Here is a 23,877-nt window from a genome sequence, read left to right on the forward strand (position 1 = left end):
CTTTGACTACAGCCCCAGTATTGGTATTACCTACAGGTTCAGGGTCTTATACTGTGTATTGTGATGCTTCGCGTATTGGTCTCAACGCAGTGTTGATGCAAGACGTAGGGCGATTTCCTACGCGTCCAGGACGTTAAAGGTACATGAGAAGAATTATCTGATCCACGACCTTGAGTTAGCAGCTATTGTTCATGCCTTGAAGATTTGGCGGCATTATTTATACGATGTCCATTATGAGGCCTTGTATGGTCGGCGGTGCCAGTCTCTAGTGGGTTGGTTCGAACCGGGCGAGGCTAGGCTATTGGGTACAGACTTGATTCAGGATGCCTTGGAAAAGGTTAAATTGATTCAGGATCGACTTCGTACAACCCAATCTAGACAGAAGAGTTATGCAGATCGGAAGATTCATGATGTTGCATTCATGGTTGGTGAGCGGGTCCTGCTTCGGGTTTCGCCTATGAAGGGTGTGATGAGTTTCGGGAAGAAGGGCAAGTTGAGCCCTAGGTATATTGGGCCTTTTGAGATTCTTGAAAGAGTTGGAGAGGTGGCTTACAGACTTGCACTACCACCTAGTCTCTCTGCAGTTCATCAGGTATTCTATGTTTCTATGCTTCGGAAATATCATGGCGATCCGTCTCATGTGTTAGACTTCAGTTCAGTTCAGTTGGACAAAGATCTATCTTATGTTGAGGAACCAGTGGCTATTTTTGATAGGCAGGTTCGAAAGCTGAGGTCAAAGAATATTTCTTCCGTGAAGGTTTAGTGGAGGGGTCATCCGGTCAGGGAGGCGACTTGGGAAATCAAGCATGATATGCGCAGCTGTTATCCTCATCTTTTCACCACTCCAGGTATAATTCTAAACTCGTTCGAGGACGAACGTTTGTTTAAGAGGTGGAGAATGTAATGACCCAATCGGTCATTTTGACTTTTAGAACCCCGTTCCCCTAAATAAAACTCCTCGTATGTGCTTTTATAAATTTATGACTTGCGGGGATGGTTGGTTCGGGATTTGGAAGTGTTCGGGTTGAAATCAGAACACTTGGTTCCTTAAGTTGGCCTTAAAATGCTAAGTTTGACTCTGGTCAACATTTTGAGAAAATGACCCCGGAATAGAATTTTGATGATTCCAACAGCTCCGTATGGTGATTTTTGACTTAGGAGCGTGATCGGAATTTTATTTGGAATTCCATAGTTAAATTAGGCTTGAAATGGCTAAAATAAGAATTTAAGTTTGGAAGTTTGATCAGGGAGTTGACTTTTTTGATATTGGGATCGGAATCAAGTTCTGAAAATTTTTATAGCTCTGTTATGTCATTTATGACTTGCATGCAAAATTTGAGATCAATCGGACTTGATTTGATATGTTCTGGCATCGTTTGTAGAAATTGAAAGTTTCAAAGTTCATTAGGCTTGAATCTATGTGTGATTTGTATTTTTAGTGTTGTTGGATGTGATTTGAATACTCGACTAAGTTCGTATGATATATTAGGACATGTTGGTATAGTTGGTTGAGGTCCCGAGGGACTCGGGTGAGTTTCGGATACCTAACGGATTATTTTTGGACTTGGATTGATAGCTGAAGTTCTGGTTTCTGCAGGTTCTGGTTATCTTCTATGCGATCGCGTGAGAAGGTATGCGATCGCATAAGGTTAATTGAGGGCTGCTGAGTTTTGTGCTTCGCGAACGCGTGAAGCCGCATGCGATCGCGTAGCTTTGATATTGTGACTTGCGAATGCATGAAGAAGGTAGCGTTCGCGTAGAGTAGCAGAGCAGAAGTGGAGGTCACGCGTTTGCTCTATGCGATCGCGTGAAGAGGGCGGCGATCGCGTAGAGCTGGGAACTCTGTGCTTTGTGATCGCGTGGGGATATCCGCGATCGCGTAGAGTTAATTCTGGGCAACCTTATTTTTATTCTTCGCGATCGCGTGCCTTTGGCCGCGTTCGCATAGAAGAAAAGCCTGGGCAGAATGTTTAAGTTCTGAAAATGGAACTTCGTCCCATTTTTCATTTTTAACGATTTGGAGCCCGAATTGAGACGAGTTTTAGGAGATTTTCAGAAAAAATATCGGGGTAAGTGATCTTAACTCAATCTTGGTTAGGTTACCCGAATCCATCACTGTTTTTATTAGTTAATTGGTGATTTAATTTGAAAAATTTTGAAAACCCTCTTGGATAGATTTGAGGATTTGAGGGTCGAATTATTATTGGAATTTAGTCATTTTGGTATAGTTAGACTCGTGGTTGAACGGGTGTTCATATTTCATAACTTTCACCGGATTCCGAGAAGTGGGCCCCACGGACAATTTTTGAGTTAATTTCAAATTTTATTTAAAAATGTAGTATTTTCTTATGGAATTGATTCTATAATTTTTGTTGACTGTATCGAATTAATTATGACTAGATACGAGTCAATCGGAATCGGAAAATCGAGAAAAAGGCATACAACTTGGTTAAATTGGAGCAAGTCGAGGTAAGTGACTTGTCTAACCTTGTGTGGAGGAAATTTTCCCTAGGATTGGTATTGAAGTGATAAATTAAAATGTATTGAAAGTCATGTACACGACGTGACGAGTGTGTACACGGGCTAAATGTGAAAGATTATGTCTTTAAATTGTGTAGATTGCTTTTGCATATTAATTAAATAGTTTTACCTTGTTATATTTTTCATCATTGATTTAAACGTATATATTTTAAATTTTCTTGACCTTTTCCTGCTAATTGTTTTACCTGTTTAGTTGAAATTTTGTGCATTATTGAAGGTTGATTTTTTTAAAATTAAATATTATTAATATGAATTAATTGATATTTAAATTTGGTATTGAAGCAACGTACAAAAATTTTGAAATATTATTTTGTTGAGTTATTTATTCCCGAATATTTTTGTGAGATTTCGTACTCATTGTGATGGAGCCGTGAGCTCTTTATTGTGGAAAAATATTATTGTTGAATTATTTTGGCATGAGCTGTGAGCTCTTTATTATGGAAAAATATTATTGTTGATTTATTTTGATAAATTGAAATATTTGGGCACTTGAGGTGCAAATTGTGATATATTGTGATATTGATACACATACGGTGGTATAAGGTCTGTGTATTGAAACGCATGCGGTGAGATAAGTGTGACTTGATATGCGTAACTAGTAGAGGAAACTACTAGAAGTCATGCAGTGTGATAAGGATGGCTAAAACGCGGGATGCTATTTCGGAAAAAATATTTTCTTTAAAATAAATTGTGAAGGCTCCCGCTGTGATATAAAGAAATGAGATATTGTGATTTATTTATGATTTGGGACTACGAGGCGGTACCTCAGAAGTTCGCTTGTTGATATTGATTCATGGCCGCAGTTGCCTTTGATTATTGTTGTGATTTTCTTAAAGTTGAAAAGAATTCTGTTTTGCTTCCACGGGGTATTAATTGTCATTATTTGGTATAATTAAATGATGACATACTACTTGATTCATTTCTATTGTCATTTTATCTTATTATATTGTTAAACATTTTACCATATCATTATTTATTTTTCAGTAGGGCCTAACCTGACCTCGTCACTACTCTACCGAGGTTAGGCTTGGCACTTACTGGGTACCGCTGTGGTGTACTCATAGTACGCTTCTGTACATCTTTTTGTGCAGATCCAGGTACATCTTATCAGATCAGGCATCAGTAAACTAGTTGTACGAGGAGACTTCGAGGTATATCTGCCAGCGTCCGCAGACTCCGTAATCCCCTTCTATCATTATCATGTTGTTTCCTTATTTTCTTTAGACCTTGATATATAAGGACATTGAGGATAAATTGTTAGAAACTTGTGACTTATTTCTACCGGGTTTTGGGAGTTGTAATTATTTGATTTGTAGTTTATTTATTTCAGATATCTATTATTATTCCGCATTGATAGGCTTACCTAGTCTTAGAGACTAGGTGCCATCACGATCTCCTACGGAGGGAATTTGGGGTCGTGACAAACACAACAAAATGATAAAATGAAGCAGAATTTCCTGGGATGGGAAGTATAGATAGAAAGACAGAAAAAGGGGCGTCGACTCTGAATGATGGAATTTTGTTTTCTGCCCGATATCCAGTACTATCATTGCAGCATCAACTAATTCAGATTAATTAGCGTCGTGTAAGGCTCACTAAAGGGGAAGGCACTCCCAGGATTTTTTATTTCTGATGACTCGAAATCAAAACCTTTAGTTAAGGATGGACGGACCCTATCCACCTCACCATAACCTTTGGCATTAACTATTTTCCATCTAAACTTTGAATCAACAATACATTCAATTTTGACCTTTTTAATCAGTTAATTGTGACTTTTTAATTTCACTAGAAACAATAATAATTATGCGTAAAACAAGCAAAATATGTGATGAGTATTTCTTTTCACAGAGAGATATGGAAGTTAGAAGGAAAAAAACAGAATACTTAATAAATTTCGTAGAATTCTCCGGGAAGGAAATTGTAAAAATATTTTCTTTAAAGAAAGGAAGAAGTGAGTCGCATGCGTACTAATTCCACAGCCACCACTTTAGAAGCAAGATTATAATAGTCAAGTGTGGATTTTTTTTTATCATTTTAATAAATTTTTGTCGTTCAATTCAATAGAGTTGTTTCAAATTTATGTCATTGCTTTAGGTGAGTCAAAAAGAATTAATTTCTTTTTCCACTTTTTAGGTGATAAAATAAAACGAAGTTTCCACTTAGGAAAAAGGATTGAGAATAGTAGTCATTATAGTCAGCTAGGAAGTCATAATGGTAATCTCAAATACGTCTTGCTTTTCTTTCTAAATTAGCTTCAAAATGTTTTTCACTTTTTATTAATTGGAACTGTTATAGTTCGAATACTCATAAGGTAGAATCAACGCCTACCTTCTCCCATTTTTTACTTGCAATTTCCTGTACGATTTCTCAGTACAATTACTCTTTAAGATCTATATCCAATGTTAAATAACCCTAAAACATAACTATAAGTAACTATCTCCTAAAATCCGTGGTGTAAACTAAAAAATACAATAAATTAGTTATTACAACAGTTTAAATTACATTGATAGTATAAATCTCTACATTATCAATGATATGAATTAAATCCAGTCTTTTATCCCATGGAGGATATTTTCTTTTTAAGGAAACCATGCATGTATAATTCAAATTTAGTGTACCACCTATCATTTAGTGTTTTGAAATAATTTTGAATTGTGAGGACTAAATTTTAAAAAAGGAATACTTCTACCTGTTTTCATTTTAAATTTACAATATGTATCTCGCTGAGGTGACTACAATGAGAAGAAATGGGTTTTTTTTCACTTTTAACCCGCGTCAAAAACTATTTACATTCAATAGCCGAAAGTGTATAAAATTTATATATTTTTTGAATAATTCATATATAAATGTCATTTTAAACTATTTACATTATTTTGATAGCTGCTATACTATGTCATTTTCCCAGAAGAAATCTCACTTGCAGGCCCAAGCGATGAGCAGACACTCGAACAACTCACTAAATGTTAAGAAAATTGGAGAGAAAATGTGTGAGCAAATTCCTCTACAATCATGTCCATTAAAATTATCACTACAAAAAAAGGGGGTAAATTGCGGAGGTTTATTTGCGGAGGTTATAAGTAACCTCCGCAATTTGCATAAATTTGCGGCACTTTGTTATCCACACAAAATTATACAATTTAAGGGAGTTATAAACTTCCGCAACCCTAAAAAAAAAGCGCCCGGAGTGTATAACCTCCGCAATTTGCATAAATTTGCGGCACTTTGTTATCCACACAAAATTATACAATTTAAGGGAGTTATAAACTTCCGCAACCCTAAAAAAAAAGCGCCCGGAGTGTATAACCTCCGCAATTTGCATAAATTTGCGGCACTTTGTTATCCACACAAAATTATACAATTTAAGGGAGTTATAAACTTCCGCAACCCTACAAAAAAAAAAGCGCCCAATTTATTTCACACTCCCTCCTTTTTCCCCAGCCTTTTCAGTCTAGAAATATCCGCCCTTAACACTTCCGCCTAGTCGACTCCCCCTCTCTCTCTGTGCAGGAAACCACAATCTGTTGGTTCTGATTGAAATCCCTTAACACTTCCACCTAATTGAAATCAATTCAAGGCAATCAGAAGACTTCCGTCTGATTCTCATCGTGTACAAGAGATCCAATCAGAAAGCTAACCACTCAAGGCAAGCTCTTTATCTACACCTAAGCTTATTTCGAGATTCATTTCTTTTAATTATTTTCTCATCTGGGGTTTGCTTCCGTTCTCTCCCTCTCTCTCTCTCTCTCTCTCTCTCTCTCTCTCTCTCTCTCTCTCTCTCTCTCTCTCTCTCTCTCTCTCTCTCTCTCTCTCTCTCTCTCTTTAATACTGGTTTTCTGTGATTTTTACAAGGGTTTATGCCCCCTATTTGAGTACCGAATATGTATCGTTTTTATAATTTCTTACTTTTATCTCTTCTTTCTGTTTCTTAATTTGATGGTTGTTTGGGGAGTACTGAAATTAAAACAGAAAAAATTGATACTTAAGGAATTAATTGCGTAAGCATTGTTTTTATTAGTGCAATGATATTCTGAATAACAACTGATGCCTTTGTGGAGTGTTGAAGATGTTCTATTTCTGTTCGATGGTGATTCTCTTTGATTCTAGTATCTGCTTGTTATATCCTGTCAAACTTCTTTCTGCTTATTGTGTCCTTCATTGGTGATAACAAAGGCTTGTTTATAAAGAAAAGGCTAGAAATGCACAGGAAATTATGCTCATTCGAGTTGGTGGGTGAATTTGATTTTTAGGTGAAATTAGAGGGGGAACATGTTTTTCGCTTTCAATTTTTCTAAAAGAACTTTAGTTGAATTTTTGGAATGGCTTGATTCGGAGCATGCAGACATAGAATCTTCAAGTATTTTGAAATAAAATTTACATACTTAAAAAAAACTATATAAAAATATTATAGGTCACATAGTTAACTTTCAAACTATTTAAAAAGTAATTGAGAAAAAGGTTCTGCTCAAAGGAGGTAAGCCGTCTACGAGAGTTATGGGAACATCCTAAGTATCTTTGTTGATGGCAGCCACAATAGCCGCTACTAGTATGAAAATTAACCCCATCATTCTTAGAACCATTTCATAGCTTCTACCTCTATCATATCTACTTTTTTCCTCAGAACCAGTATCATTTAACTCCATTGTCTTCATTTTCTTGATCTTCTCGATGCACTCATCAAGTCCTGCTCTATTTGTATCCATCATATATAATGTTGTAATTCTGTATTCTATAATAAAGACTGAGGAACAACGTTGAGTATATATAGGATGAAAGTACATAACAAATATATTATGGAGCAGCGACAGAGTGGTTACGTGCAGATACTGTCAGTGAATAGGAGTAAATAGAGAGGGTAAATGAGGTAGTTGTCTACTTACCTGTGGCGTCGGTTGGTGGGTAGTGTTGCATTCAATTCAATCAACCAAGTTTTATTCTCAAATTATAGTTGAATGCAGTGTGGATGAGAAGGAGAAGAGAGAGCAAGTGGTGCATTGTTTCTTAATATTTGATTAGTTTGGTTAGATATATTGTTGAAATCAATTCACGTTTAGTCCATAAATAACTTCGGATATACTTATAAATAGTGTTGGACAAGAGTTGCTCCATATTTATGCTTCTTTTTTTTCCTGATCTATAGGAGTTTTCCAAAATTTCTATGTTCTATGAGATTTCTGTATTTATATGCCACATATTTTCTTATATAGTAAAGGAATTTAAATAACAGATTCTTTATATATGAATATTTAGATTAATGACAGAATAAATCATTATATTTTAGATCAAGGACTTTTTTCCTATTAATTTCTCCAAATTAGATGCTTTGTGACAGATATTTTACAGTAAATTATTTCCTTTTGATAACTTACAGTAAATTTATTTTATTTCATGATGCTTATTGTTTGTTTGACTTCCATGTCTTTGAATCTACTTATTATTGTTGGGACATGTGACTATGACTATGCAAATCATTCTCTGTTTCGGAATTTTCAATTTTGTAGTGTTTATGATTATAGATGACTTTTTGTTGTATGTATTTATTGCTTAATATTTTGTATTCATATTTTCTGTCTAATAAAAGAGAACTGATATTTTCTCTTTATATTCTGAAAGGTTCATCTGTTGCATTGAAGGATAATACTTTCTTATGGATAAATCTTGGATTAGAAAGCGAAGGAACACCACTGAATATTTGTTTGGTTTAAATCAGTTTTTAGATTTTGCATTTGCTAATGCTATTGTAGGACATAGAATAAAATGTCCTTGTCCAAAATGTGGATTCGCAAAGTAGCAGACTAGAGATGTAGTGCTTGATCATTTGATTTGCAAACCATTCCCTCAAAATTATGTCACTTGGAGTATTCATGGTGAAAGGAATGTGTTGGCTAATTCTAAAAATATTGAGGTTATACAAAATACATTACCTCCTGAGAATCCTGTAGAATTATTGATCAATGAAGTATTTGGGGGCCTAAGGTAAGATGGGGTTGATGTAGGTCCATTATAAGTAGTGGGTGGTGAAGAATGGTTAAATGGTGAGCCTGCTTCAAATGACAAAGACTTTTTCGAGTTGCTTAGATATAGAAGTCAAGAATTGTATGAAGGGTCCAATTACTCAAAACTAGAATTTTTATTAAAATTATATCACATAAGTATTTGTCTGGTCTAAGTGACAAGGGTCTTAGACCAGGGAATGACCATGATACTAGATTTGTTGAGGGACGCATTTACATTTTCAAGGATCCCTGATTCTTATTATGAAGCCAAGAAAACCATTAGTAAGCTTTGTCTTGATTATATCAAGATAGATGCTTGTCCAAATGATTGTATGTTATTTTTGGGAAATGATGCTAATGAGAAAACATGTAAGTATTGTCACACTTCTAGGTGGAAGCCTATCAAGAAGAGAAATGAAGATCTTGTGTCTGCTACAGGTAAGGAGAAAATCAAAAAGAAAACCAAGAAGCCTGCAAAGATTTTGCGTTACTTTCCATTAAAACCAAGGTTGCAGAGATTGTTCATGTGCTCTAAAATAGCAAAACATATGAGATGGCATGCTGAGGATGGTGACAGAGATGGAGTCACGAGGCATCCTAGAGATGGTGAGGCATGGAAGAGGTTTGATACAACTTTTTCTGAATTTGCTTTTGATCCTCGAAATGTTCGGCTAGGCCTAGCTAGTGATGGCTTCAATCCTTTTGGCATGATGAATACTAATTATAGCGTTTGGCCAGTTGTTTTAGTTCCATACAACCTTCCTCCTTGGTTGTGTATGAAACAACCAAATTTTATTCTCTCAATGATCATTCCTGGTCCACGTACAGCGGGAAATAACATAGATGTTTACCTACAACTCCTTATTAAGGAGTTGAATGAGTTGTGGAGTGAGGTTGTCGAAACTTTTGATTCATCAAAGAAAGAGATGTTTAGATTGCGAGCAACTCTTATGTGGATAATTAATGACTCTCCTGGACTCAATATCTTATTTGGTTAGAACTCACATACTGGTTTAGCATGTCCCACTTGTAATTTTGATGTAGAACCTTGTCGGCTTCACCATAGTAGAAAGTGGTGCTTTATTGGCCATCGTAGATTTTTAGCAAGAAATCATAAATTTAGATTGATGAGGCATCGCTTATGTTGAGGAAAGAAATCCACCAAAAAAGTTATCCGGATCTGATATTTTACAACAAGTGAAAGATATTGATGTTACATTTGGAAAACCGGCTGAGTAGACTGAGAGAAGGAAAAGATCAAGATAAAGAAATATTGGGCAAGGTGCAGCGCAACAATGGAGGAAAAAAGCATATTCTTTAATCTTCCATATTGGGAATTCAATTCGTTGCGCCACAATTTAGACGTCATACACATCGAAAAGAATATGTTTGACAATATTATATATTCATTGCTCAATGATAAAGACAAATCAAAAGACAATATTAAGGCAAGAAAAGATTTACAAGATATGGGTATAAGGTGTGATCTTTGACCTGATGAGAATGATAATTGTTGGCTTGCTGTGTTTACCATTCCAAGGGAAAAGAAAGTGGCCTTCCTCACAACTTTAAAGAATATTTCAGTGCCATATGGTTACTCGAGTAATATTTCTCATTGCATTGATCCGTACCAAAGGAGAATCTTTGGATTAAAGAGTCATGATTGTCGCATTATTATAGAACAATTGCTACCAATAGCAATTCACAATGTGCTGCCAAAAGAGGTTGTTGCAGTCTTGTGGTGGAGTTTGATTACTTGGATCCGATTGGCGAAGCACAAGGCCTTCTTGCAGGCGTATGTGGACTTTTAGCAACTGACTGTACCATATTTTCAATTGGCTTTGATAAATGGTCGGATATGCCTAAGTCATACTTTAACAACCGCTTTAATAACGTTATAAAGGTATAAGTTCTATATCTTTATAACTATATCTCTATTTTGTCTTTTGTTTTTATATTTGTATATAAAAGATAAACTAACCAAAATTTATTTTTGAAGCCTCATTTCTGTTTTATGACCATTGAGGAAGTTACACGAGGATATGTTTATCGCTCTATTGCAAATAAGTGGGCTGCAAGTAGGCAGAAGTTGTGGTATGAGTTTAAAGACCCACTTAAAACTAAATATGAGATTATTAATAATGTTCTGGTAGGTATTACTCGGGATCAATGGACTTCCTTTGTGAACTACCGTTATAAAGAAGAAACTCAGGTATTTTTCTGAAACGTCACATTGAAATGCATAAAAATATGATTATTCATTTATATAATTGACTGAAATGTATCTTATTGTTAGAACATGTGTAAAAGAAATGCTGAAAATCGGAAGAAACAAACAGTTCCACACACCGGTGGCTCCAAACCTAATTCTAGAAGAAGGGCTGAAATGGTGAAAGATATCACATTATTTACCTTACTTTACTATTTAAATTTTAGATATTGTATCTATTTCTTTTACTTTAATTAAACTATTCTGACTTATTTTTGTTTTCATACATAGATGGCTGAGACGGGGAGTAAGCCTAGACGAGCACAACTTTATCTTGCTATACATACGAAAAAAGATGCATCATATGTAAATGAGCAGGCAAAAGAAATATGTGTAAGTTACAATATAAGACCATTACACCTGCATCATTGTGTTTGTTTCAACCTTTATGTCATGATGTTTTGGTCTAGTCTATTGAACGACTCTTAGTAATGATTCTATTTCATGTTCTCATGCTGACTTGTTTGCCTAAATGACTCTAGTCGACAGTCTTGTTCATGATACTATGTTGCTCTGAACAGCTAAGATAGAATGATCTATGTGTGACTATCATGAAAACTAGAATAAAAGGAATCATATGGTGAACTTTGTTGATAAAAGGAATCCCAGTGACCACCAGTGTTCTTCTTCTATTGTTAAGCACATCAAAGCACCAGTTGATATTGTAAATATCATCTCTTTATTCCTAATATGTCTGTAAAAGTTGTGAATTTTTGTTCGCTTTTGATGTTTTAATCTCTAGTCTTTTTTCCTCTTATTCTCTTGAATTCTGGTTAATCTTGCTTTTGGAATATGTTAAAGAGTCTTTTCTCTTCATTTTGTTTTGGGTTCTTTAGGATTTCAAGCTGATATCTTTTGTTTAATCTTCTCCAATAGCAATGGCAAAGAAGTTGTTATCCACAAATTTCTTAGACAGATAAATTGATTTTTGTTTGTTCATATTGACTCTTACTGTGTTGTAAAGTTGCCTTGTGCCCGGTCCATGATAAATGCATGGAAATGATCTACTAATAAACTGGCCCTGTGTTTTATTTAATTTGGTGTAGTTATAATTTATTGAACATGACAAAAACATGTGAAGGAAAGTGTGGTAGTCGTGGGGCAAAGTGGGAAAAGAGAGTTTTCAACGAGGAGAAAGTGATAACAACGTTTTGAATATAGGGTGGGTGCGTAGCCTTTAACTGTGTTGTGGACCTTTGGATATGTCTCAACAATTACTACATACATGCTTACCATTAATAATGTGTTTTTCATTTTCTTCTTTAGTTACTTTTTTTCTAACTTTCACATTTGAAACCTGAAATTTAATATAGTAATAGGGTACGAGGGTAATTGTCAGATTAATAGTGTCGGCAATAGCAGTAGCGACCTTTCTTTTTCAGGTTACTCATTCAGACTATAAAATATACAGTTATAAGGTTGGCTCGAATTTTTTTTATGTGTATTGTGTTTAGGAAAAAATTGAGCTAGCAGTGAGTGAAAGTACAGTGGATGAGTCTGAAATTTCTCCAAATGATGTTGTTGGTAAGGTGCTAGGCAAAGAGCATCCTGGAAGGGTGAGATGTTTGGGATTAGGAGTTACTCCAAGCAATACTTTCAAAGAGACAAATCTTTGTCTTGGTAATATTAGAATTGTGAGTAATAATGTTGGATGTTCTTCTTCTTGATGCCAAGAGAAGTACAATCAATTGATGAATACTCTCAAAGCATACATGATAATGAAGGAAGGGCCAATACTAGAACAATTTGCTGGGATATTTGCTTCTCCTACAACGGTAAATGATAAGTTCTTTTTATTTTTGGTGTATTGTGCAATTTTATTTTTCATACATGTCAATTTCAGCTCCAAAACCAGCTAGTATTACACAATTTTACTTCAAGTCAACCCCCAAACCTGCAGAAAACCAAATGATTCATATTTCTTTGTTCAAAGGATCACTATAACATAACATTCTGGTCGAAGTTAGAGGATAGTAATTCAAAAAGAAAAAATAATAGTCTACATGAATTTTGCCATAAGTGTTGTATCACTTATTAAATAAATGCTTTATTCTCTTTGTATTCGTGTTGCATATCGTCTGCCTTTTAGACTAGAGGCTTCGTATCTTGTCCCGTTTCATTCTTTTTTGTTGGTTTAAGTAGACAACATATATTTTATCTCAATGACTTGTTTCCTGATACTCCTCTTAATACTTGTATTTTTTTTTTTTTTACTTTTTGCTGCAGTCAAGTTATGCAGTTAGTGGACTCGTTTCACCGACGAATACAAGAAGATCTTCTGGCGCTAGTAATCCCAGTGACAACCATTGAGATTCATTTTAATTGAAGTGGATGTATTAGGATAATATAATAGCTAACTAATATAAACGGTTAACTATGTTCTAATTTAGCTTGATGACATATGATACTACTTTGTCATAGTATTTTTCACAGTTAATGAAATGTTGATGTTTCTTAATTTTAATGCTTTGGTTTAAGCATGAATATTTCAACTGATATTAGGGAAAGGGTATGGCAAATTGATAATAAAAAATTAATTCTATAATATATTTAAAAATAGATGGGGATAATTAAAACCCCCAAAGAGAAATTGAACAGATCCTGATAGTGTACACATAAGAAATTGCGGGGGTTTATAACCCCCACACTCAAAAAAAAATTAAATTTTAAAAATAAAAATTTACTTTCGCGCATGACATTGCGGAAGTTAAAATTGCAATTTGCGGAGGTTAAAAACCTCCGCTATTTGCTGTCACGGCGGTTCGGGAAACCCCCGCATTTATCTGCCGCAAATTAATAGTGGCGATGCTTACTGCAAGGGGCCTGCTCAACCGCCGTAACAGCAAATAGCAGAGGTTACTAACCTCCGCAAATTGTAATTTTAACCTCCGCAATTTACCCGTTTTTTTTTTTAGTGTGTAGTCTGATTAGTACCCATTATACTTTCACTTAATTGGAATGCTACATTAGTTCACTCTATCAATGATTGGTCAAAAGAGAAGTAAAACACAAAAGGCTGCTGCTTTCACAAATATCATATTAATCAATTGCTACAGTACTAGCTGTATACAACCAGGGCTGTTTCTATCAAAATAAGATGATAATAATGGGGAAGTTTGAAGCAAGTGAAATTTTAATTGGAATGAAAGAATGAATCACATCATGTAGTTTTACGATTGACACACACAGATATGAAGCTACAAACTGCTACATTACATTTGATTGACTGAGAAAATTCCCACACACGGTGCCAAACTATTTGACCCAAAATTTAGATCTAGGTATAAAAAATTAGATTTTCTAATAGAATAGAGTTAATCTTAGCCAATATTAATATCTAAAAAACTGATTAACCGATTTTGTAGTAAGATGTTACGAGTACTATTTGAGTAGTAATAAATGGTGACAATAAAGCAATTAAATGGTGTATTTTGTATGTCAAAGATAAAGCAAGAATCTTCAGAGAATGTTAATGTGTTATTTTTTACAATGAGTGTCGAGTCCCCTCTACAATCCTCTCTCTTTCTATTTATAAGGGCATATGGGCCACAAAAACCCTAATAGTACAGATGGGAGGAAATATTCTCTATAAGGTCTCATTTCTAAAACTAGTTGTTACTGCTCTGCTAAAGGGAGTATTCGTCCCCGTCCTTATCCTCTATTGAGACAACTCGACCTCGCCTTCGTCATTTGTTGAAGACAAATCGATGGCGTGTGACAACCTTCAAAGGTTTTCTTATGTTGACTTGGCCCACATATAATTATGATAAATTTTAGCCCATACAACAATCAAATTTTCAAAGAAAATAAAGGGTGATACTTTAGATACTTTCTTGAAAAACTGGCATCTTGTCGTTAGAGGCGTATCCAGTGTATAAGCTACTGAACCCATAACTTTCCCGCATACCCTGTATTTTGCCTAAAAATCATTAAATATGTACATATAATAAATTTTGAACTTATTAAATTAGATGAGATGTGGTAAAATTGCGAATCTGAACCCATAAAATTTAAATCCTGGATTCGCATCTCCTTGTCATTCCTTTTATATTGGAAAATTTGGTTTTATTCTATCTCTTGCCCAGGGTTTCGACTTATCATCCAAAATCGAGAGTGCGAAGGGGATCGAAGCCGAGGCCAAGAAGATGGCTTATCCCGAGGATGAAGAAGGCTCCAAGGGTTCGAGCGGATTCGAGGGTAGAGGAGACTCCGAAGACCTTGGTGACGAGGCGAGCTCCGGATTATGACCAGGCCATTTAAGTTCCTAGTACATTTTTTCTTTGTTTTTTGTATTTTTGTACTTTTGTACTTTTTTGTCGAGGCCGTTTGGCCTTTGTAAAGACTTCATGTATATATAACACAAGGCTTCCTTTTCCCTTTGACAACTTCTAAGTTTTGTTTTCCTTTGCTTTAATCTTTATGTTCGCAAAGATTGAGATGCTTTAGCATGAACTAGTTAGGCCATATTTGGTAGTTGGATCAGGCCTTGCCTTTGACATATTTTGTTTAAGGCCTCGTGGGGGTTCGATATGACCAGAACATTTCCCTAAAGTACTTATAATTTTTTAGATTATAGTTTGCCGAGGGTAACCTTTATAACCGGTTTAGAAATTTGTCAAGGCTTTCTTTTTTGTTACGGGTCTCGACCGTCTCCGAGCCGTTTTAATATGGTCGTAGCCTTTTAGTTCGGGTGTTGCCCTGTGGTCTTGGCACCTCAAATTATCCGGACTTGAATAAGATAATAGTCCTCGAATGGGGATGATCATAGCCTTTTAGCTCGGGCGCTGCCTAATAGGTCTTGTGCCCCCGGGCTCTAATAGTCCGGGCCATACGAGTTTGTTTCTGGACGTAAGTCCTCGAGTGGGAGCGATCGTTTGAACCCGGATAAAGGCGGCCCTTGGGCTCGATACCTTTAGGGGATCGAATGTAGAAAATTCAGAAAGAAAAGAAAATGTTTAAGGGACAAGATATTTATCTGCAATGTAGAGACTTCCTTTTGTTTCTGTGAATAATATATACGATTACACATACGTACAATCTTTATATTAGGGCTCGAGCAGTCTATATGGGCACGGTTCATTCGACCGTTTGGCCCTTACAGTAAATCCTATCATCCAAGCCGAGACCATTTTATCAAAAAGTTTCTTTCCTTGCTAAAGTCGTTATCTAAGGGTGATGCCCCCCCAGTATTCGGGACCGATCATAGAGAGGCCTCGAATACTATTGTTGTGACTTTTATAATGGTTCACAACCAGACTTCAGTTCTAAGTTATCACGATTTACTATTGCATCGTTAAAAACCTTGCCGGAAAATATATTTGGGACAAAATCGATTCAAGGGAAAAAGAGTGCTACATATGCTTTCAGGCCTAAATATTGTGTCATTCTTTGACGGTCGCCTGTAAGTGTTAGTTCAAAATGCAAATAAGTAAAATGAATGAATGGGGTCGTACCTTAGCAGTAATATCGCTTCACGTGAATGGGGTCGAGGAATGAATTATGTCGTTCCAGTTGTTCGGTAGTTGCTCACCGTTCATTGTTCTGAGTTTGTACGATTCTTTACCGGTGATCTCGATAATTTGATAAAGACCCTCCCAATTCGATCTCTACTTCCCTTCGTTCGGGTTCCGGGTACTTAGCGTGACCTTCCTTAACACCAAGTCCACGACATTAAAATGTCGAAGGTTAGCTCTTCGATTGTAATACTTCTCGATCCGCTGCTTTTGTGCGGCCAACCGAACAAGGGTGACTTCGTGCCTCTCATCTAATAGCTCCAAGCTTGTATTCATGGCCTCCTCAGTTTGCATTTTTGGGTGCATATCGGAACCTGAGACGTGGTTCTCCGACTTCAACCGGTATTAGAGCTTTAGCGCCGTAAACCAGCGAGAACGGGGTGGCCCCGGTACTGGACTTCGAGGTCGTATGGTATGCCCATAGGACTTCGGGTAGGATTTCCTTCCATTTTCCTTTGGCGTCAGTTAACCTCTTTTTGAGGTTTTGGAGTATGATTTTGTTGGTTAATTCTGCTTGTCCGTTCCCACTAGGGTGGCAGGGTGTTGATAAGATCCTTTTGATCTTATGGTCTTCGAGAAACTTGCTCACTTTGCTGCAGATAAACTGCTTCCCGTTGTCGCACACGATCACGGTTGGCATTCTGAATCGACATATAATGTGATCCCAAATGAAGTCTATGACTTCTTTTTCTCTGACCTTCTTATATGCCTGGGCTTCCACCCACTTAGAAAAATAGTCAGTCATAAATAATATAAATTAAGCCTTACCTGGTGCCCATGGAAGGGGGCTGACGATGTTCATTCCCCATTTCATGAATGGTCATGGCGACAAAATTGAATGCAGCAGCTCCCCCAGTTGGTGAATCATTGGAGCATGTCTTTGACATTTATCACATTTTCGTACGAACTGATTCGCGTTCTTTTCCATATCGATACAGTAGTAGCCAACTCTGATTATTTTTCGAACCAATGATTCGGCGCCCGAATGATTTCCACAAGTGCCTTCGTGTATTTCCCTCAGAACGTACTCGGTATCACCTAGTCCTAGACATATCGCGAGTGGGCCATCGAATGTTCTTCTGAATAGGGTTACATCTTCGGACAAACTAAACTGGGTTGCCTTTGTACGCAGGGCCCTCGATTCCTTTGGATCCGAAAGCAGTTTTTCGGCCTTCAGATATTCTATATATTTGTTTCTCCAGTCCCAAGTTACGCTCGTTGAGTTAATCTCGGCATGGCCTTCTTCCACTACTGATCTCATGAGTTGTATGGCTGCCCCACGTTGAACTCGTCATCTTTGACCAATGATCCTAAGTTAGCAAGGGCATCAGCCTCACAGTTTTGATCCCGAGGTACGTGTTGCAAAGTCTACTCCTTAAACTGATGTAATGTTACCTGTAACTTATCCATGTACCTATGCATTTGTTCTTCTCTGACCTCGAACATCCCATTAACTTGGTTCACCATGAGGAGGGAGTCGCATTTAGCTTCGATCACCTCCGACCCCAAGCTTTTGGCTAATTCGAGACCTGCAACCATGGCCGCATATTCGGCCTCATTGTTAGTCAATTTCACAGTCCTAATAGATTGTCTAACTATATTGTCGGTTGGTGGCTTCAATACGATGCCATGTCCGGACCCTTTTGCTTTCAAGGCATCATCCGTAAAGAGGGTCTAGATCCCTGAGGACTTCCCCAATTCACCAACAACTCTCTTTCAATCTCGGGTATTAGGGTCGGCATAAAGCCAGCCATGAAGTCCGAAAATATTTGAGATTTAATGGCGATCGGGGGTCGATATTCAATATTGTACCCGCTGACATTGAGATTATTTCATTTCCTTCGTTATCAAGAGGGCCCCGTGGGGCTTATTTATTGAAAAGGGGGGAGTGAGGGGGGGCTCCACAGCCCATTTGGCCAATCGTCCCGAGAGCTAGGGTTTATGCATTATATTTCGCAATGGGTAAGTAGTCATAACACATATAGGATGACATTGAAAATATGGTTTCAGCTTCCTAGAGGCGCTTAGCAAAGCGAGCACAAATTTTTCTAGGGGAGGGTACCTAGTTTAGCAAATTAGAAATTGCGTACGTTGCTCTTCCCGAACCAGGACTCCACTTACTGCTATCTCCGATACATCCAAGTACAGGTATAGTTGTTCGTCTATCTTTGGCATGTGAAACAGCGGGGGACTCGATAGATACCGCTTGAGTTCCTACAAGGCCCATTGGCACTCCGGGGTCCACGAGAAGTTATTATTCTTCTTCAATAATGAGAAGAATCAGTGGCTATTATCGGAGGACATCGAGATGAATCGCCCCAGAGCGACTATGCATCCGGTTAATCATTTCACAACCTTCACATTGTCCACAATCGTGATATCTTTGATGGTTTGATCTTTTTGGTATTGATCTCGATTCCCCGGTTGGATATCATGAATCCGAGAAATTTACGTCATCCAACTCCAAACGCACATTTCTCCGATTTCAGCTTCATATTGTATTTCTTCAATATGCTGAAGGTATCGTGCAAATGTTTTAAATGGTCCTCTATGCGCAAGTACTTAACCAACATATCGTCAATGTAAACTTCCATTGATTTTCTTATTTTTTCCTCAAGCATCTTGTTTACTAGGCGTTGGTAAGTGGCATCGGCATTTTTTAATCGGAATGGCATCACGTTATAGCAGTATGTGCCATATTTAGTGATGAATGAGGTTTTTTCCTGATCACTCGGGTTCATTCGTATTTGGTTATACCCGGAGTAGGCATAGAGAAAACTGAGGATCTCGTGGCCGGTTGTGGCATCGATCATGCGATCGATGTTGGGCAAAGGGAAGGATTCCTTGGGACATGCTTTATTTAGGTCTTTATACTCTAGACACACTCTTAATTTATTCCCGGGTATTTAACCTCCCGAATGGACCCTATTTTAAGGAGTTTAGATATCTCGTCCTTGATGAAAGCATGTTTGACCTCGGACTGGGGCCTCCTCTTCTACTTGACCGGTTGGAACTGTCATATCATGTTGGGACCAAGAGAAACAATCTTTGTTAGCTATAAGAAATTGAATGAGTTTTTTCCTAAGCTTGGGCTTAACCCCGTACCCAGGTATACCTTTCGATCGGGCAAATGGTTGGTTAGCACGACTTGTTCCATTTTCTTGACCGTTTATTTTGTAGCGTCGGAATCATCAGGGGCTATGAAAGATCTGGGGACTCCGTAGTCATCGTCCTCATCTACTCTTTGTTCCTCCAATTCCATCGAGGTTGGTATTGGTGATTGCTATTTGGACCCATCTTTGACCATCCGATTTGGATCCTCCGATGTCGAGAATGTGGATGCCGGGATCACCTCATCGACCGAGAACATCTCATTGGTGGCCGGTTGTTCCCTATAAACTGTTTGGACTCCTCCGGGTGTTGGGAATATCAGTACCTGGTGCAGTGTCAAGGGTACTACTCTCATATTGTGAATCCATGGCCTCCCAAATAAAGCATTGTATATCATATCCCCTTCGATTACATAGAACTTGGCTTCCTGCACGGTTCCGGTGATGTTCATAGGTAATGTTATTTCCCCCCTTTGGTGGTCTCGCATGCCATGTTGAACCCATTCACGACTCCAACCACAGGTACGATATGATATTATAGGCCAAGTTGTTCTATGACCCTTGATCTGATGATGTTGGCTGAGCTACCTGGATCAATTAACACACTCTTAATTTGAGATTTATTTATGAGTACCGATATTACTAGTGCGTCGTTGTGGGGCTGCATTATCCCCTCAGCGTATTCGTCGTTGAAAGACAAGGTTCCTCCTGGTACATAATCCAGAGTCCGTTTTTCCCTTGTGATGGATACTTTGGTGCATTTCAGTATCGGACCGTAAGAAATGTCGACTCCACCGATGATCATGTTAATGACATGCTAAGGCTCTTCCTGCTCGGTCTGCTTATGAGAATCCTTATTCTTGAAATGGTTCTTGGCCCGATCACTCAGAAACTCTCGGAGATGCCCGTTGTTGAACAGCCGGTCCACCTCTTCTCTTAATTGTCTACAGTCTTCCTTTTTGTGGCCATAAGTGCCATGATATTTGCACATTAGGTCGGGATCCCTTTGGGACGGATCGGACTGTAAAGGTCTAGGCCATTTGGTATCTTTGATGTGTCTGATGGCAGATACAATAGCGGCGGTATCGACGTTGAAGTTGTACTCCGATAATCTCGATGCTTCTTTAGGCCTGACGGGCCTGTCGAAGCTATTTTTGCTCACGAGTCCCCGGTTGCTCTGACCTCGATCACTTCTCCTTTCATTCTTATAGAGTTCCACCCGGACCCACTATTTTTTCGGTCTCCATTGTACAACTGATACCGATCCCTATTTGATCTGGGTTCACGATCGATGTCTCTCTTGACTCGATGGTTCTGACGGGATACATGGGCCCGGAAGGGGCCCCAAGTTGATCATCTTCGACCCTGATTTTTGATTGATACCGGTTATGGACATCAACTCAAGTGACAGCTGGATATTCCACCAAGTTTTGTTTCAACTGTTGTGAAGCCTACGAGCTCTGCATGTTGAGTCCTTGGGTCAAAGCATGAATGTCCCAATCATCAGTGACCGGTGAAAGGTCCATCCGTTCTATTTGAAACCGGGACACGAACTCTCTGAGCATCTCATTATCCTTCTATTTTACTTTGAAAAGGTCAGACTTTTTACAATTTCCTTATCATTAAGAGGTAAGTTGTGATACTATATCATAGCTCATTTTGACAGGGTCTCTGGAACTTTTTCAACAAGACAGATTCGATCAAAATGATCACTCGTACACTGAACATAGGCCGACAAGGCCATACAATCTTTTACGTACATGACATATGTCTACAAGCATCTAAGAGTAGATAAATACCATAAAGGTCGGGACATGGCCCCACCATACTAAACAATACACGTCCAAATCATACTAACCAAATAAGCAACTCCGGAGCAAATGGAGCGCACCAACATCTTCTGCTGAGCTGATAGCCTACTTGGAGGACTCTTGACCTGTCTATCGAAACCTACGGGCATAAAACGCAGCGTTCCCAGTCAAAAGGGACGTCGGTACAAATAATGTACCGAGTATGTAAGGAATGAATATCAGTAAATAATAGACATGAGAAAAACATGGAGTAAATGACTCAACATGTAAGTTTGAATAGTTTTGTGAATCATTTCATATTTATAATGTCATGCATATGCGTATAAATGTCATACCATGCATAGGTATATGCGTTCATAACATCATCAAGCCTTTGAGGGCATCCCATCATATCATCACGACCATTGTGGGCAAATCATTAATGTATACCAGTTGATCAGATGGTAGTATATATATAACGCCGTAACCTTTTCTCATATCCCATATACACATAATATATGCGTGTATAACACCATATGGTCATGAGTCAATATACATGTATAAATGCATGAAATGCATAAGAAATACGTTAATAAGATTTCTCGGAATGTCATAAAATCAATATGCCTTTCGGATAAACTTTATCAAATACGTATTTTTCTGAGACCCATGAACAGAAGATATAATAATAATTCACATAGGGAATCAAGAATATAGACACCCCTAGTACTTCTATGAATAGTCATTTATGAAAAATTGTGTATTTACTCGTTTCGTTTGTATCGTATGGATCCTGCCAAAAAGAAAGAAGGGATAACCTTAACATACCTGAGTCGATTCTCTTGACAATCCCTCTTATTATACCCCATTTTAAAATGGTTAAAATAAGATACAACATATAAGCAATTCCGAATTTGGTTAAAGTTAAAGAGTCGCCACCTAATTATTTTTAAGACGAATTAGGACACCTAAATTGATTGTAATAATTTAAAGTATAACTCTGTTAATGGTCTACTTCACCTAAAGATTTTAGGTAAGGGTTCAATTAATCTAAAGGGAAGGTTTTTAAAGCACCCTTTAAGATCCATATTAAATAATTAACCGACCGGACTAAATTAATTAATTAAGTATAAATGTAGAAACATTTTTTCTATTTAAAAGGAGAATCAAATTCCCATTAAAAGTCTTGATGAAGAAATTTGTATTTGTACGTTAAATAAAACAGATTTGGACTTGCATAGTTTATTTGAAATTGCATTTCGTTCTAAATGGGAAAGAAAGAATCAAAAGAAGGTGAATTAGAAACTCATTTGACTTCATATTGGTAGCTGATAGAAATACCTATTTGTGTTAGAAACTTTAAGAAATCAAAAGTACAGTAGAAGAAATAGACTAATTTCAAAAGGTAGGTTTGGTTCTAAGCCCTCTAAATGATATCTTAAATATCTTTTTGTTCTGGAAATTAATGATCTCTAAGCAACCCAAGAATTAAATATCATAAGTACACTTAACTTAAATCCCCACACACACGGCAAATAAACAAATACAAATAATAGGTTAGTAGTCAAAACACGTAAGGTATAAGGCAAGGCTAATCAACAAGACATGGAGGGAAACATCCTTGATTTCTCAGTCCAGTTGCGTTTCAGGAAGCGAGCAAAATGGATGAAGCGGAGATGCGAGTTCTAATTCCAACGGCGATGTCGAGTCGCATTGAGACCCTCATTGGGACTCTTTGGCATTCCGTCGATCATGCAAAACAAGAGAAAGAGAAAAGGAATTAGAAAAGAAAATTTGATTCTCAACAGAATATAGGAGCAAAACCAAGATAAACTAATCGCTCATATAATAAGCTAATCTAACATATGACGATTGCTGCAAGCTCCCATACTTTCAAACTTTTAACAAACTTCCTAAATTCCAGCACAAGTATTTTCTTTCTAACCTCTCCCCCAAAACAATCTTTCTAGATATGACAGAAAAATAAACAAAGAACATTCTCTTTTTAACAAATGAAGGCCTTTTGCTAAAATCCTACAAACATGTTTTCTAAGTGACAAAACGAGAGCAACGGAGAAAGACACTACCTTATAGAGAATTATTTTAACATTAGTTAGTCAAGTGAAAATCTTTAAGGTTAAATCTGCTAAAGTCCATACGAAAACACACATGTCATTTCCAAAAGTTCAAACCAATTCATGTACTAGCATACAAAGGATAACTCATGGATTCCATGAGTGGCCTAAAACTGATTCTAAGTATTAGAGTTTTGACATGTTATTTTAAATACCTTTCTATCGACTAATATTGCAGCAAGATGAGTTTGTGCAAACATTTCGTGTACTTCTTCTGTCGAAAGTTGAAAGGGACTGAGATTTAGCATGAAAGTGGAAAGAGGGAAGATGGGGTGTCAGCAATTGTTTAGAGACTAGGGTTTTGTAATCTAATTAAGTCATTTGGGCTGCTAAGACAAGTTGCTAAAGGGCTTGGGTTTTGGGCTTGAGAGCAAATAATTGGCGACGAAACAATCGGCCTTGTCTTGGCCGAATTTATGGCCCTGTTCTTTCTTCAAATCAATTTCCTTTGGATTTCTAATTAACTTCTTTTAGTCATATTATAATATATTAAGTAGATATTAATAATTATATTAAAAATACAGTA

The 23,877-nt window shown here is 37.2% G+C and overlaps 1 protein-coding gene and 1 long non-coding RNA gene across 7 annotated transcripts; one reads left to right on the plus strand and one right to left on the minus strand.

Moving 5' to 3' along the window:
• The first annotated feature begins 5,909 nt into the window (after nt 1–5,909).
• Nucleotides 5,910–13,261, plus strand: LOC107832067 (uncharacterized). Of its 6 annotated transcripts, none has more exons than XR_012706498.1 (7): nt 5,910–6,184; nt 8,152–9,140; nt 10,688–10,746; nt 10,831–10,923; nt 11,035–11,136; nt 12,258–12,578; nt 13,030–13,261. XR_012706498.1 is itself a non-coding variant. In XM_075247147.1 (6 exons), the coding sequence occupies exons 2-6, from the start codon at nt 8,732–8,734 to the stop codon at nt 13,111–13,113; spliced, it is 747 nt and encodes a 248-aa protein (XP_075103248.1). In that variant the 5' UTR covers nt 5,916–6,184; nt 8,152–8,731; the 3' UTR covers nt 13,114–13,261. The 6 variants fall into 6 exon arrangements, 2 of the variants coding, with proteins under 2 accessions (XP_075103248.1, XP_016515355.1); XR_012706499.1 differs by having other exon boundaries at nt 5,911–6,184; nt 12,333–12,578; XR_001658490.2 differs by having other exon boundaries at nt 5,920–6,184; nt 8,152–10,437; nt 10,534–10,746.
• Nucleotides 13,262–22,682: 9,421 nt separating this feature from the next.
• Nucleotides 22,683–23,638, minus strand: LOC107832068 (uncharacterized). Its single transcript, XR_001658493.2, has 2 exons — nt 23,507–23,638; nt 22,683–22,949 (listed from the first exon to the last, which is right to left on the minus strand). It is a non-coding gene; the product is annotated as an uncharacterized LOC107832068 (long non-coding RNA).
• Nucleotides 23,639–23,877: the final 239 nt, after the last annotated feature.

The sequence above is a fragment of the Nicotiana tabacum genome, chromosome 24 (assembly GCF_000715075.1).
Source record: "Nicotiana tabacum cultivar K326 chromosome 24, ASM71507v2, whole genome shotgun sequence".
NCBI lineage: Eukaryota > Viridiplantae > Streptophyta > Magnoliopsida > Solanales > Solanaceae > Nicotiana > Nicotiana tabacum.